This window comes from Podarcis filfolensis (genome assembly GCF_964270895.1).
Source record: "Podarcis filfolensis genome assembly, chromosome: 13".
NCBI lineage: Eukaryota > Metazoa > Chordata > Lepidosauria > Squamata > Lacertidae > Podarcis > Podarcis filfolensis.
This window is the reverse complement of record NC_139615.1, coordinates 24,768,159-24,784,349: the sequence shown is the minus strand read 5'-3', so window position 1 is coordinate 24,784,349 and position 16,191 is coordinate 24,768,159. Positions and strand designations below refer to the sequence as shown.

General features: G+C 41.3%; 3 protein-coding genes across 3 annotated transcripts in view; 2 read left to right on the top strand and 1 right to left on the bottom strand.

The window, feature by feature from the left end:
- The window catches only part of LOC310748627 (vomeronasal type-2 receptor 26-like), a gene marked incomplete at both ends in the record, with an annotated part of 390,828 nt that overhangs the window by 311,703 nt on the left and 62,934 nt on the right, over positions 1-16,191 (top strand). The window lies entirely within an intron of this gene.
- On the bottom strand, positions 3,290-6,305 carry LOC310748632 (olfactory receptor 8I2-like; the record flags this gene model as incomplete). The annotated part of the gene is made up of 2 exons (XM_083584483.1): positions 3,290-4,237; positions 6,288-6,305. The coding sequence occupies 2 exons, from the start codon at positions 6,303-6,305 to the stop codon at positions 3,290-3,292; spliced, it is 966 nt and encodes a 321-aa protein (XP_083440609.1).
- On the top strand, positions 13,590-14,596 carry LOC310746677 (olfactory receptor 6B1-like; the record flags this gene model as incomplete). The annotated part of the gene is made up of 1 exon (XM_083580659.1): positions 13,590-14,596. One exon carries the CDS (start codon positions 13,590-13,592, stop codon positions 14,526-14,528), a length of 939 nt encoding a protein of 312 aa, XP_083436785.1. The 3' UTR covers positions 14,529-14,596.

Sequence of the window (16,191 nt, the reverse complement as noted above, 5' to 3'; positions counted from 1 at the left end):
ACCGCCGAAGAAAGCCCCTCTTCAAAGAGCATTTGAATGGGTTCCGCCGATAGGTCCCACCCCAATTTATGTATCAACATTGTAAACTCAGTCCAGTACTCACGAACCGATCGGCTCCCCTGTTTGCAAGCCATCAATTGTCTGCGCACCAGTCCCTGTTCAATCTCGCTGGAAAACATCAAATCCATGGCGCGAAAAAACTTCCTCGCGTCCTTCAGCATGTCACTATTCCCTGCCATCAGGGGCCGGACCCAGTCTCTAGCCCCCCCTTCGAGATGGCCAATCACAAACGCCACTCGCGATGCCTCATCGGGAAAGTCGTTAAACTGCAGTTCAAGAGCATACTGCATCTCTGTCCTAAAGGCTTGGTAGTTCCTGGGGTCCCCCCCAAACTTCTGCACCATTCCTGGCATCTTTCTTGCTAGTGTAGCGCCTTTTGCCTTTTCTGCATCCTGAGCCCTCCTTTCTTCTAGCCTCGCCATTTGCATTGCTAGCTGGAGTTCCAAAACTCTGTACCTTTCTTCCAGAGTTGGACCTTCTCCAGCTCCTGCTGCTCCTCCGGCTCCAGCTGGGTTGCTCATGATGCCTCTCTGCACAAGCTGCTTTCAGGGACTGTCCGATTGCTGTGATGGGATGGTGAGCTGCTTGTGCGTAAAATCCTGATCCCTCAGAGTTTGGCTAAGTTCCCAAACCTCTGTCTGTGATGGAGCTCCTTAAGCATGGCTCCATCAATCGCTCGTTGAATCGGACAGTGGGCGTTTACGGAACTTCTTCCAGCATAAAAGCTCCTTGACGGAAACGCGTCTTCTGGACTCTCGGCGTGACAGTTTCCGCCGAGGAGTGGGTGTGCCTACGGGAGGTCCTGAAACCTCTCCACTGTTCCCGCTTGAAGTATCTCTGAGCTCTCCCTCCGACTCACTTTCCCTTGTAACTCCACTTCTCCCCCTGCTGGTCCCCTCCTCCGCTGAGTGGTCTCTCTCACCCTCCATGAGCCCTTTCACCTCCTTCGTCTCAGATGACAGTTCCCTGACACTCTGCATATGCAAATTTTTGTACAAAGTTTTGCCTAGCTTTTTTGCAAGCAGTTTTCATTTCACAGAATGCAATTTTGTTTGCTGTTTTCACTTCTGTACACTGCTTTTGCCTGCATTTTTTAAATTTTTGTACATGTTCTCAGCTGCATCACAAACTTTGTGAAGTGCAACTTTCAAAGAACATCTATTTCTTGGTTCATGTATTGATTTAGGAAGTGCAAATTTGGTTATGGAAATTAATTTCTCTCCCACATCAGCTCAGAAATCCCAGGATCCCTTATGAAAAGACTTGACAGAGTGATATAAACCCTATATATTATATATGCCTATAATGGAACTAAACCTTTCTTCATACACACCTTTTTTGATTCTCACCCATACAGTGGTACCTCAGGTTAAGTACTTAATTCGTTCCAGAGGTCCGTACTTAACCTGAAACTGTTCGTAACCTGAAGCACCACTTTAGCTAATGGGGCCTCCTGCTGCTGCCACGCCGCTGGAGCATGATTTCTGTTCTCATCCTGAAGCAAAGTGCTTAACCTGAAGCACTATTTCTGGGTTAGCAGAGTCTGTAACCTGAAGCGTATGTAACCTGAAGCGTATGTGATCTGAGGTACCACTGTATTTAAATATGTGCCTAATTGCTGTGTGTAATGCAATTTATTTTAATCATTAACATTTTGTGTGTGTAATAAGTAAAGTTCTTTGCTCTTATTTTAAAAGGAAGTATGTATTTATTTAAAGGTGTTACAATATCTTGGTGGAGTTTACTTTCCCCACACTGTGTTAAATAAAGATTTTACAAAGTGTTGGTTGTACAACAAATTTGAATCAAGAATAATTGTCTACTTCCTAGGATTTCTTGCAAGCTTAGAATGTTTTCAGCCCCAGGATCATTGAGCATTAGAGAAATTCATAGCTAGAGATACATGGGTCTTCTGAAAGACACTTACATAGGATTACAGAGCAATCGAATCCTAATGCATTTATACAAAATCACATTGTTATACTTTCAGCATTTTGAGTTTTTAAGACTAACCACATAGCTCAATGATTTTATGGGATTCAAATATGAGCTGATGTCAATTTAAGTCCATTGTAAGTTGCCCAAATTTCTGAGACTTTTATCCTGTACCAGGATGCATTCTGAATGCTTCTTTGCAATCTAATTCCAGTTGAAAGCTGTTCTGAAGATAAGAACATAAGGGGAGCCGTGCTACATTAGAACAAAGGTCTATCTACTGGAGTATCTTGTTCCTACAGTAGTTGACCAATAGGAAACCTGCACAGTTGTTTGTTTGTTTTTAATGCTTGATATCCACTGTGTATAAACTATAATAACTACTGGCAATTCAAAGGACTTTTTATCTATCTATTTAGCTACATAAAAATGGGTTCTATTTGCTGGGGATCATGAGCAAGAAGGTACTGCCACACTCATGCCATGGTGCTCTCCAGATGTTGTGGTCTACAACTTTCCCCAAAACATTTGATGCGACGTGGTGCAAAAAAATGATATAACATTGGCTCTCCCTGCCATAGGCATTTGGTTAGCCACTGTGAGAACAGATGATTGGGCTTGATGACCTTTGGTCTGATCCCATTTGGCTGTTATATCCTTTAGAAAGTGTGTTAACATATAAGTGCCAATGTATTTTTAATTTTTACATAGCTCTGGATCCACATTCTGACAGAATCTGGATAAAAGTATTGTACAGAATGAGTTGGTTCCAGATTTAACCATGCTTAGAGCAGAAACATTGAAATCAATGTGACTTAGGTTGATGATAACTTATGTCATATTGATTTCAATACAACTATCGTATCAGTTGATCTAGTATTCATGAAGTACATATTTGCCATAATTTGGAATTTAGATATGTGTGTTAATTAGGCATATATACAATGGTAATAAAAGTTACAACATATGGTTGAGCTTGAATGAATAATTTATACGAGGGATAGCCAAGTGGTGTCCTCCACATATTGTTAGACTCCAAAGAACAATAGTCTTAGTTATTGTTAACGTAGCAGGGAAGATGTGAGTTGTAGTCTAGCAACATCTGGAAGAAATTGTGTTGCCTACTCTGGTTCAGAGAGACAAAATTCAAAGAAAATCAAATCCTATGATGTGTTTCATTATTTCAATATCCATCACATTTTATTTCTCATTATTTATACAGTCAATTAAAAGAAGAACTTGTTTCTGTGTTTGTATTTTTACATATCTAGTCCTACTTAGATAATTTGGTTTTCTAAGTTCTAAGAGACAACATGCATGTCTGGCCCAGTTTTCCCAAAGCCACCTTAACCTCCTTGTTCCTTAAACTGTATATGAGGGGATTGATCATTGGTGTAAGGATCGTGTAGAAAGTAGAGAGCACTTTGGTTAAGCCTCTCAGTTTGGGGTCATCTGGGAGGACATAAACAATCATTAAGGACCCGTAGAAAATGGTGACTACAATAAGATGAGAGGAGCAAGTAGAAAATGCCTTTTGCCTCCCAGATGTAGTGGAAATCCTCAAAATGGCTGAGATTATGCAAATGTAAGATGTTATGGTCAACATAAATAAAGGGAAAGTGAATAAGGAAGATAAGATAAGGGCTATCGCCATAATTAATGAAGTATCAGTACAGGCCAACTTACTGAGAGGTATAAAATCACAAAAGAAATGGTCAATTCCGTTGAAACCACAGTAAGTTAATTGTGTCATCCATATGACTACCACAGAGACAGAGAAACAACCACTTATCCAGGATGCTGCTGCTAAAGAGATACAGACCTTGCTGTTCATATGAAATGAGTATTGCAGTGGTTTGCAAATTGCTAAATACCGATCATATGACATCACAGATAAGAGACATGTCTCTGTGGTCACCAGAAAACCAAATAAATATAATTGTATAAAGCAGCCAGAAAAGGAAATGGTTCTATTCTCTGTTAGGAAACTGACTAGCATTCTGGGCAGAATAGTTGAGGTATAGAAAATCTCCAAACAGGACAAGTTCCCTAGGAAGAAATACATGGGCGTATGAAGCTGTCTATCATTCACAACTAACACAACAATGAGAAGGTTCCCCATTAAGGTTAGAATGTAGATGCTCAGAAATATCAAGAAGAACAGAATCTGTAGTTCAGGATGATGTCCAAATCCCAGGAGGATGAATTCTGTGATGGCAGTTTGATTTATTGAGGTGGCTACCTAAGAGGAAAATAGCAATGGAAAGACCATCATGGCAGCTATGGTATTCTTAAGAGGAAAATGTAATAATGACACACACTTGATAAACAAATTAACAATCTGCTTAACCTTTATATTGTTCAGAGCTCTTTACACATTTTTTTCCAGTGTGAATTGATAAGATAAATGGAGCTAGGCAAAATGGTAGCTATCGTTTGGCATGCATGAACCAAGGCACTTTCTGAATGGACCGATTGATCCATGAATCACAAATAGGGATAAGTTCAAGGACAAAATCAGTTTTGGGCCTAGTTCACCACCAAATAAGACTGAAGTCTTTTCCATCCCATTTCTGTGCAGGTTTTAAGAATCAGTTCACATATATCCATACGCCAAATTTCCTCTTTTTTGGTCTTCAAAATATGGCAACCCTTCATAAAAATCTACACCTTTTATGTAAGAATTCCAAGGGTGGCAAAACACGAGGTGATCCAAGCTGAGTTGTATTTTTAAAAATGCTTCCAGTTGCTTAATAGCAACTAGGTAGTGTGCAGTTTCCTTTTCACAATGCACATCGAACTTAGCTCATCTTTCCCCACCCATCCCATAAATCTTTGTTTTAAATTTAAATACCAGAATAATGTGAAAATAAATGTTGGGATGGATTGAAGCACATTTGTATATTCCTACTAATCACATGTCATTATTCTTATGTGCAATTTTATGTACGTATTTTATGTACAATTTACATGCTTTGACATATAGTTTATTCTTAGAGTCTTAGGAGTAATTGAACATAAAATACATAAAATGTACATATGATACATAAAAATTCCATGTGAGAGGGATAACACGTCATCAGTACTCATTGCTCCCCATGGGACTTGCTGCACTGATTTCAAAATGTGCAGAGGCAGGAGCCCTGTGAGTGACTAACTGCGTTATGCAAATGAAATTACATTTTTTAAAGAAGACAGTCAACCTTCAGACCAGCTCATGTGCAAATGCATAATAAAGTTCTAATCCAACCTGATCCCTGCATATGTCTGGACATATTTTTTTCTGCTGGATGCACTCTGGAGTTAAAATTGCATAGTGTTATCTAGGCAGTGAGAGATTTTACTTTCTTGGGCTCCATGATCACTGTAGATGGTGATAGCAGCCATGCAATTAAAAGATGCCTGCTTCTTGGGAGAAAAGCAATGACAAACCTAGACAGCATCTTAAAAAGTAGAGACATCACCTTGCCAACAAAGGTCTGTATAGTTAAAGCTATGGTTTTCCCAGTAGTGATGTATGGAAGTGAGAGCTGGACCATAAAGAAGGCTGATCGCCAAAGAATTGATGCTTTTGAATTATGATGCTGGAGGAGACTCTTGAGAGTCCCATGGACTACAAGAAGATCAAACCTATCCATTCTTAAGGAAATCAGCCCTGAGTGATCACTGGAAGGACAGATCCTAAAGCTGAGGCTCCAATACTTTGGCCACCTCACGAGAAGAGAAGACTCCCTGGAAAAGAGCCTGATGTTGGGAAAGATGGAGGGCACAAGGAGAAGGGGACGACAGAGGACGAGATGGTTGGATAGTGTTCTCGAAGCTACCAGCATGAGTTTGACCAAACTGCGGGAGGCAGTGGAAGACAGAAGTGCCTGGCGTGCTCTGGTCCATGGGGTCACGAAGAGTCGGACACGACTAAATGACTAAACAACAACAACACCTAGGTATGGAACACTGCATTGCAACAGGGCATTGGACTCAATAGGCTAGCCTACTACATACAGTACCCATGGTATAACAATCACTTACACATGGTTACTCATTTATATTTATGTCTTAAATGAAACTGAATTAAAACGATTAAAAATCCTGTGGAGGGGGGAATAACTGATTTTGGTAGAAGATTGAGAAGATCTAGTAGATAATCAGATGCAAGGGCTACCAACTGCAGTTCCTCTGCATAACTGCAAACAATGATCTAACAATCTGAAAAGGATTTGACCATTGGTATAAGATATGTATTCCAATGACTATAGCCTGGGATATTGTGTCCTACGTTTCTGTATACTTACCACATCCACTGACACCATAATCCACTATGTCTCTCAGCAACATGACAATGCTCTGAAATAAAGAGAACTACATCTGACAACTTCATAAGGGTTTTATTTTCTACAAGGTGGCACTTTCTCTCAAGAGATTATTATTATTTTGTTCTCTTGGGAATTCCTTATGATATGACCTGGGGAATCAGCGGAGCTCTTATTATCTGGCGCTTTCCTACCATGATATGAAGGGAGCATATGGCCCCATTTAATGAAAGCAAGAGTTGGTGATGAGTAGGACCAAAGATCATACACTTGCCCAATAATTTACCCTGTTGCTATTGGAATTTCAGGGAAGTTTTTAATGTGTGACATTTTAATGTATTTTTAATCTTTGTTGGAAGCTGCCCAGAGTGACTGGGGAAACCCAGCCAGATGGGCGGTGTACAAATAAATTATTATTATTATTATTATTATTATTATTATTATTATTATTATTATTAACAGATGCCAGAGCAGAGAACTCTGAAAGACAGACACTGTGAGAATAATTGTATTTTTTAAATGATATTTATTACTTTTCCAACAATTTAAACACAACACAAAAAACAAAAAAGAAGAAAAAAGGAAAAAAGAACAATACAATACAATACAGAAACACTAAAAACATAACCAAACAAAAACAATTTAAAACACTTTCCGTATCTTATCTTTCATTCACTTATTTCCACGACCTCCTCACACCTCCCTTTTTGTATTCCACTTCTATTAATTGTTTCAGCAATTCCTTTCCATCTGCCTCTGTTATCTATCCTATAATTATCTTAACACATTCTAACCTTAATTTTCCTTTAATACTCTATTAACCTATTTATACTTATTTCCTTATAACATTTCTACTGAAGCCATATCACTTCATTCCAACATTCTTCTAACATTCATTAATTTTGCAGTATTTCTGTAAATAGTCTTTAAACTTTTTCCAGTCTTCTTCCACCGACTCTTCTCCCTGGTCTCGGATTCTGCCAGTCATTTCCGCCAGTTCCATATAGTCCATCAACTTCATCTGCCATTCTTCCCTGGTGGGTAAATCTTGTGTCTTCCAATACTTCGCGATAAGTATTCTTGCTGCTGTTGTTGCATACATAAAGAAAGTTCTATCCTTCTTTGGCACCAATTGGCCGACCATGCCCAGGAGAAAGGCCTCTGGTTTCTTCAAGAAGGTATATTTAAATACCTTTTTCATTTCATTATAAATCATCTCCCAGAATGTCTTAATCCTTGGGCATGTCCACCAAAGGTGAAAGAATGTACTTTCAGTCTCATTACATTTCCAGCATTGGTAAATTGGGCAGATGGTAAATTTTTCCTAGCTTGACTGGTGTCATGTACCACCTATAAATCATGTTCATTAAATTTTCTCTTAGGGCATTACATGCCATAAATTTCATACCTGTGGTCCATAACTGTTCCCAGTCAGCCATCATTATGTTATGTCCAACATCTTGTGCCCATTTAATCATAGCTGATTTCACCATTTCGTCCTGAGTGTTCCATTTCAACAGCAAGTTATACATTCTTGACAAGTTCTTAATTTTTGGATCTAACAATTCTGTTTCCAATTTTGATTTTTTCACCTGGAAGCCAACTTTTTTGACCAATTTATATGCCTCCATTATTTGATAATAATGGAGCCAGTCTCGCACTTTGTTTTTCAATTTTTCAAAGCTCTGCAATTTTATTCTGCCTCCATCTTGTTCCAGAATTTCCCAATATTTCGGCCATTTGACCTCCATATTGAGTTTTTTCTGTGCCTTCGCTTCCATTGGTGATAACCATCTTGGGGTTCACTGTGAGAATAATTGTAGCCTCTTTCTCTTTTGCATGAGACCTTGTCATATATATAATTAAATGAGACATGACCTTCAGAATTTGGGACTGAATTAGTAAATCCCCCTCATCTTTATCCCATAGCTAAAAATAACGATCAGAAAACCATTCTGTGCATTAGAAGCCAACTCAGGGTAAAAGACAAAATTCTAGGGAAACCAGACACACCAGTGAGAAAACTTTATAATAACTGCCTGGAGTGGTTTGAATGATGGCACATGACCTTTTTAAAAGCTTCTGAGTCAGGTTTGCTTTCTGGTCTGATGTCGTCAATTGCCAAATTGTCAAGTTGAAGCCATTTCACCTGAGCAGTCATCTTTTCAATTGCACAATCAGCTCTTAACAACAACAACAACCCTACCCCTATGGCCTTTCAGTTAAACTGATGCTCTTTAATAGTCTATGAACCATCAAGTTTTCCCCCCCAAAACAACCCACAAATATTTGAGTCCCAACAACTAGGGGCTGGGGGAGAGAAAGTCCGCTTACCCTTTATGGTGGGCAGCGTTGCAGCTGGGCATCAGGTCCCGCAGTGATCCAGCTGGGGGTGTAGACCAACACCCTCCTCGTAGCCATCTGGCCGTGTTGTTGGCACTGGGGGGGGGCCTGCCCATGGGCAGCCCTGCTGTCCAATCATCGCTGGTGGGAGGAATGGCCGCAGCAAATTTAAAACATGACATGGCCAGGGGACTGTCCTCTCATGCCCTTCGCCAAATCATACTAATGAAAACTCCCTCAGTAACAATAGCTTGAGCTGTACAAATCAAGAAGTGTACAGTGGTTCCTCGGGTTACATACGCTTCAGGTTACATACGCTTCAGGTTACACACTCTGCTAACCTAGAAATAGTGCTTCAGGTTAAGAACTTTGCTTCAGGATAAGAACAGAAATCAGGCTCCGGCAGTGCGGCGGCAGCAGGAGGCCCCATTAGCTAAAGTGGTTCTTCAGGTTAAGAACAGTTTCAGGTTAAGTATGGACCTCCGGAATGAATTAAGTACTTAACCCGAGGTACCACTGTACACTCTTTCACACAACACTTGTACTTGGGTAGAGACAGTTTATAGTTGTGTGCATTGTAACACGTCATCATCTTAGTATTTATTTAGATGAGATTTAGGTAGGTGTTCACAATCGATTTCCACACTGTGCTTGAATCTAGTATAGTGGTACCTTGGTTTACGAACAGCTTAGTTTATGAACAACTTGGATTAAGTATGCTGCAAACCCAGAAGTAGGTGCTTTGGTTTGTGAACTTTACCTTGGAATAAGAACATGTTTCACTTCCTGTTGAGTGTGTTCCATTTGTAAATTGAGTCCCCCGCTGCTATGGGAAAGCATGCCTTGGTTTAAGAACGCTTTGGTTTAAGAACGGACTTCTGGAACGGATTACGTTCATAAACAAAGGTACTACTGTATTATAAAACTAAGTCTTCCAGGAAACTTCCAGACTGTCCTTGACCATATTATATGAATCATACACCAAGTTCCATATCTATCTCGGACCCTGAGGTAGGGGCAGTGATCTTTTATGATGTTTGGATGTCAGCTGCCAGTTTGAATCAAAATGGAGGCCCAAAACTTCACTTTGGCATGACTTCACCATTTTTGAAGTAATGGTTTGGCCACCTATCTACATAACACTTCCAAACTCAGCATGAGGGGTTCCCAGGTGGGAGTGCCGGCCTTCATCAATGTTTGGATGTCAGGTGCCATTTTGAATCAAGACTGTGCACCAAATATGACGTTTCTGCCTGGTTCCCTGTAGCTTTACTTCTTTCCGCTAGAAAGCCCTTGGTGCTGGAACTCAACGTCTGGGCTGAATGATGGGGTGGAGATTTTCCTACAGGTATACAGGGCTGAGGTTGTTTAGGGCTTTAAAGGTTAGCACCAATACTTGCAATTGTGCTCAGAAACATACTGGGAACCAGTGTAGATCCTTTAGGACCAGTGTTATATGGCCCTGGCAGCTGCTCCCAGTCACCAGTCTAGCTGCTGCATTCTGGATTAGTTGTAATTTTTGATTCACATTCAAAGGTAGCTCCATATAGAGAGCATTGCAGTAGTCCAAGCAGGAGATATCTAGAGCATGTACCACTCTGGTGAGACAGTGAGCAGACAGGTAAGATCTCAGCTGGTATACCAGATGGAGCTGGTAGGCAGCTGCCCTGGACACAGTTGACCTGCGCCTCCATGGACAGCTGTGAGTCCAAAAGGACTCCCAGGCTGCACACCTGCTCCTTTAGGGACACAGGCACCCCATTCAGGACCAGGGAATCCCCCAAACCTGCCCTCACCCTGTACTCCAGAAACAATACTTCTGTCTTGTCGAGATTCAACCTCAATCCATTAGCTGCCATCCATCCATCCATCCATCCATCCTCCAGACACTCACATAAGATATTCACTGCCTTCCCTGGTTCTGATTTAAATGAGAGGTAGAGCTTTAAAAGTGCTTTTAAAGTACCGTAAGTACAGACTCTCAAGTCATAGATCTAAATCCATTAAACTATTTATGAACATTTATGAAAATTAGAACTCTACACTTAGCCAAATACAGAAGTGTAGCATATTCACTCTATTGATAATATTAAATGCTCTGAACAAGGGTTAACCTTTATGCCATCATTACTGACTTAAATTAGACTAAACTGGATAAATTAATACCAAGGGAATACTTTAGAACAAAACCAAGGCAGAAGTTCATTTAAGACTTTGTTGTATCCTTTAACCCCTTTATACACACCTACACCTACACCCACACCCACACACCAGCCAATTGTGTCAGGTTGGAGAGACTGTCTGCTAACTACCGTAATTACACATTAGTAGATGCACTCATTGGTGTGTCTTCAGAAAGCCAGGGGACTTTATTTAAAGGAAAGACATCTACAGTATCTAGCCACTGGGAAAAAAAATACGACAAGCAAGCTGACTGTTACAATTGGGCCATAGACAAAATGAAATAAATGCATTATTAGATTTATTCACAGAGCAAAAAAATTGAAGCCACAACATAGGTACCTATGAAACTATCATGCTTGATTCTGGAACGATTTAAAGCAAATGTGAGTAGAAAATTATCAGACCTTGTGTGTTCGGTGACACACAAATACCAAATGCAATAATGGCCTTATTTATCTAATCAGTCTTGTTGATAAATTGTTTGTTTTTGTGCTTTTTATTTATTGGGGGAACATTAATGGGACTTATTCATTTCAATTTAAAGTATAGGAAACAGATTTAACTTAATTGCTTATTTCTTTGATTTTCTCTCCCTTATCCTCATTCAACTGATTTTTTTCCTCATGGAAAATTGTACAAATCAAGTTGCAGTTGTCAGACAGGAGCTCCTGAATTAGAACTTCCATCATCTTTAGCTAGCAAGACTAGTGGTCAGGGATGATAGGAACTGTAGTCCACAATCAGCTGGAGTCCCTAGGTTGGGAAACACTTCTGTAGCGGGAAGTAAGGGGATTTCTTCAGGAGAATAAATGGCTAAGGAGTAAACCCTACACAAATCTGGAGTGGAGTGCCTAAAACGGTTGGATGGCACCTTGTGCTTCCTTCTGGCAACTCCTGCAGCCAAGCTGGTGTCAAATGTATTGCTCTGCTTTCCTTTGGACCACATCAGTGAGGCCGAGAGAGGGTCTTGTCATCTGCATAGCCCAGGACTTCCAGACATACCGCCTAGGTTTGCTCTCTGTTGGGGTTAGGGATTCTACCTTCGCTTGGTCAGGCCACTCCATATATACATACCTAAATGACGATTCACCAACATAGAGCTTTTCCCCTTGCAATATTTCACATCATGCCACCTGTAATTCTGCACAGAAGATTCTCAAAAATTCCATATTCAGAAATGCATTATTCTTGCAATATAAAACAGGTCAAAACCATTGCACATGTTTTATTTTACTGCCCATTTTACACATTTTAAAATCTGTGATAAATATTTAAACTCCATGCTGAAAGGAAGGTTAAATTGCCCTGACCTTTCCAGGACCTTTTCTGAGAGATGACATGAAACTATAAGACTTGAGAGGCACTTTTTAACCTTCTTATTAGTTTTACCTCAAAGTACAGTGCTACCTCAGGTTAAGAACTTAATTTGTTCTGGAGGTCTGTTCTTAACCTGAAACTGTTCTTAACTTGAGGTACCACTTTAGCCAATGGGGCCTCCCACTGCCGTCACGCTGCCGGAGCACGATTTCTGTTCTCATCCTGAAGCAAAGTTCTTAAACCAAGGTACTATTTCTGGGTTAGCAGAGTCTGTAACTTGAAGTATCTGTAACCTGAAGCGTCTGTAACCCGAGGTACCACTATGTGCCCTTTTCTGAACAGATGCCAATTTTATGCTTTGGCTTATATACTTTATGGGATGTGGGTGGCACTGTGGGTAAAACCTCAGCGCCTAGGACTTGCCGATCGTCAGGTCGGCGGTTCGAATCCCCGCAGCGGGGTGTACTCCCGTTGCTCGGTTCCAGCGCCTGCCAACCTAGCAGTTCGAAAGCACCCCCGGGTGCAAGTAGATAAATAGGGACCGCTTACTAGCGGGAAGGTAAATGGCATTTCCGTGTGCTGCACTGGCTCGCCAGATGCAGCTTGTCACGCTGGCCACGTGACCCGGAAGTGTCTGCGGACAGCGCTGGCTCGTGGCCTGTAGAGTGAGATGAGCGCACAACCCTAGAGTCTGTCAAGACTGGCCTGTATGGGCAGGGGTACCTTTACCTTTACCTTTTTTATATACTTTAGTATGTCAATAAAGGCGATTGTTATAATGCATGCTGGTATTTCACTGCTGAAGCTTAGGTATTAAGTTATTATTGAAATGTTTGTGCTTAACTCTTTCTCTGAGAGCAATCCTACAGCTCCTCTGCCCACAATGTTGATGACTGAAGGGGCTACTTTGGTGGTGCAGGGGTGCCTCTCCTCTAGTAGAGCAGGAAACTGCTGGTGGAGAACTCGACCATGGTAGGGGGCACTGCGATGCCAAAAGCTACAGCCTCTGCTGGTGGGTAGCAAGTGGGAAATCCTGGTATTGGACATTTCAGACTTGGGCAATGGTGGCATTAGATCTGCTTTATCCAAAGCTTGGTGGTTACCCTAAGGGTCCTGATCCTTGGGCTCCTCAGCTGCATTGACCTGTAGCTGGCACAGAGTAATTGGAGAAAGAACTATTCCATCACCTTTAGGTAAGCTGGCAAGGCTTGGGATGCAGTGGTGAATCTGCCATTCCACTCCTCCCTGGTCCCACTTAGGATTGCTCTGTTAATGAAATCAGTGAGAATTCAAAATGCTTAAAGTTGGCTGTAATGTGCCCTATGTGACTACTACTACTACTAAAATTAATAATTATTTCTGTTGTATATTTTACTTTACTAAATATCATGATTTGCCATTTTATTCTTTAGGTTTGCATTATTGCAGATATATTTGGAGATGAAGAACCAAACTATCATTTCTGAATTCATCCTTCTGGGGTTTCCTGCTGAGCTGGAGATCCAGAGTTTTCTTTTTGTGGTCTTCTTCATCACTTATATACTAACAGTCACAGAGAACCTCATTATTATCTCTGTAGTAAAAGGTAACCGGAACCTTCACAAGCCCATGTATTTCTTCCTGGGAATCTTGTCTTTCTTAGAAATCTGGTATATCACTGTCACACTTCCAAAACTGCTGTTAGACTTCTGGTCACAGACCAAAGTAATCTCCTTCGAGAGTTGCATGGCTCAACTCTACTTCTTTATCTCCCTTATGTGCACTGAGTGTGTCCTCCTAGCAGTCATGGCATATGATCGCTATGTAGCCATATGCAACCCACTTCGTTATCCAGTTATCATGACCCATAGATTATGTTTCCAACTGGGTGTGTTCTCCTGGGTGTGTGGTTTTTCCATCTCCTTGGTCAAGGTCATCTTCATCTCTAGATTGAGTTTTTGTGGGCCTGGGGTCATTAATCACTTTTTTTGTGACATCTCCCCTGTACTAAACCTCTCCTGCACTGACATGTCAGTGGCTGAGTTGGTAGATTTCATTTTAGCTTTGGTCATCCTCCTAATCCCATTGTCTGTTACCATTCTGTCCTACCTTTTTATCATCAATTCAATATTCCGGATCCCCACAACCCAAGGGAAGAAAAAAGCCTTCTCAACTTGTGCTTCACACCTCACTGTGGTCATCATCTTTTTTTCAACAACAGTCTTCATGTACGCTCGACCTAGAAAAATTCATCCCTTTAATCTCAACAAAATAGTGTCCATTTTCTATGCTGTGGTCACACCAGCTCTCAACCCTCTCATCTATTGTCTGAGAAATAAAGAAGTAAAAGAGACATTGAAGAAAAATGTGGGCAGAAAATGCTGGCTCGGCTCAGAATAATGCTGCCCTTCCAAATCAAGATAGGTGGGATTCTCTAAACCAAGAAGAAATAAGTCTGAAGAATTCCATTGTCCAAGGTCAGGAGTCTCTGCCAGTGGGATGGGAAGCAAGTGAAAAGCAACCCACCCCAATAACCTGGCCATTCCTTTTCTCCTTATTATATGACTACCGTTATGGTAAGAATGATGTTGGAAGGAGCTAGTTTGGATGGCTAGAAGAAGGCCTCCAGGATTTTACATTTATTATCTTGGTAATCCCCATTTCTTGTTGTTCAGAGAAAATAAATAGAAAAAACAAACCATGTCTAGTTGTTTTATAAATTTTATAGAGATCACCAGAAAGAGTTGATTCAGTAACTCTCTTGTGTAACCCCACACTACAGATAAAAAGCAGTTTGCAAAAATATTGGCTTGTATAAAGTCATCTATTAGCGTTGTCATATTATGAAGAGAAAAAAGAGGACACATTTGTTGACTTCTACTTTTAACTATGAATCGCTATGACGACTCTCATTTTACAAACCCATGAAAAACAGGATGTGTTCTGGAAAAAGAAGACATATGGCAGCCCTGAGTCCTGAGCCAAAGCTGAGTCCTGAGCCAAATTGGGCATATACAGAAGGTGAGGCCTCAGGGGTGAGGCCTTGTCATGGGGTAAGGCACCAGGTAGGAAAGAGAGTCAGGCATCAGGTGGGAAAACCATGACCTCTGGTTGCATCTTCTGGGGAAAGAAAGAGCTTGCAGTCAGAGTTAATGGGAGGTCTCAGCCTTTCCATTGAGTTTTCCCATCTGATGCCTGACTCTTCTTCCTACCCGAGGCCTGCCCCTCAAGGCCTGGTGCTCCATGAAAGTTCAGCGCTGCCCTCAAAGGAGATATTGATGTTGCATGATTCAGGATGCTCCTTTGTAAGTGGCGTCCCAGGAGAGAAGCTGCTTGCAAAGGAGCATAGAATTAACATCTCCCCTGAACAGGGAGGTGCTCATCCTGCATAGTGCAGTGTGATCATTTGCCTGCTGCTTCCCAGAGGTTGGTAACTGGGTCTGGCTGGTGGATCAGATCCTTAACTTTACTATAGTCTATATGGGTCAGCTTTGAAGGTGGGCACAAGCCCTGGTTTGCACCCCCATTGAGTGTTTTTGTCCAGCTGGAATGCATCATTGAACTCTAATAAAGCTTGTTGTTGTATGGCTGTACACTGGGAAGAACTAGCTGCAAAAATGGGCAGGGGAATGGCTATGACTCTTTGTATTGCAGCCTACATTCCAGCCACGCAAATGCCAAAGGTTTGCACACGCACCACAAATCTCCTTGCTCCTTCTAGGTGAGCAAGAAGTTATATCACAGTTTAAGGGCACATTGCAGCCAGAAAAAGTATTCATGTAAGGGACTTGGACCTGTGGGAAGTCCCTCCAGGCCTGATGTTCTCTAGTCCTTCATAACTTATATGGAACCTAAGATGTCATGGGCCACCAGTTTCTCTGTGGACCTACCAATAGGTTTAGGTCAACTATTATGGTCAACAATTAAGGCCCTGATCTGTGTTCCCTCATCTCTGAGGTGCAGGGGATGATGAAACACACAAATAATTTCTCAGTAGCAGGGGTGCCAACTTGACTAAAGTATTGAGGGGGACAGGGAAGCCCTGCCCCACATAATCAATCAA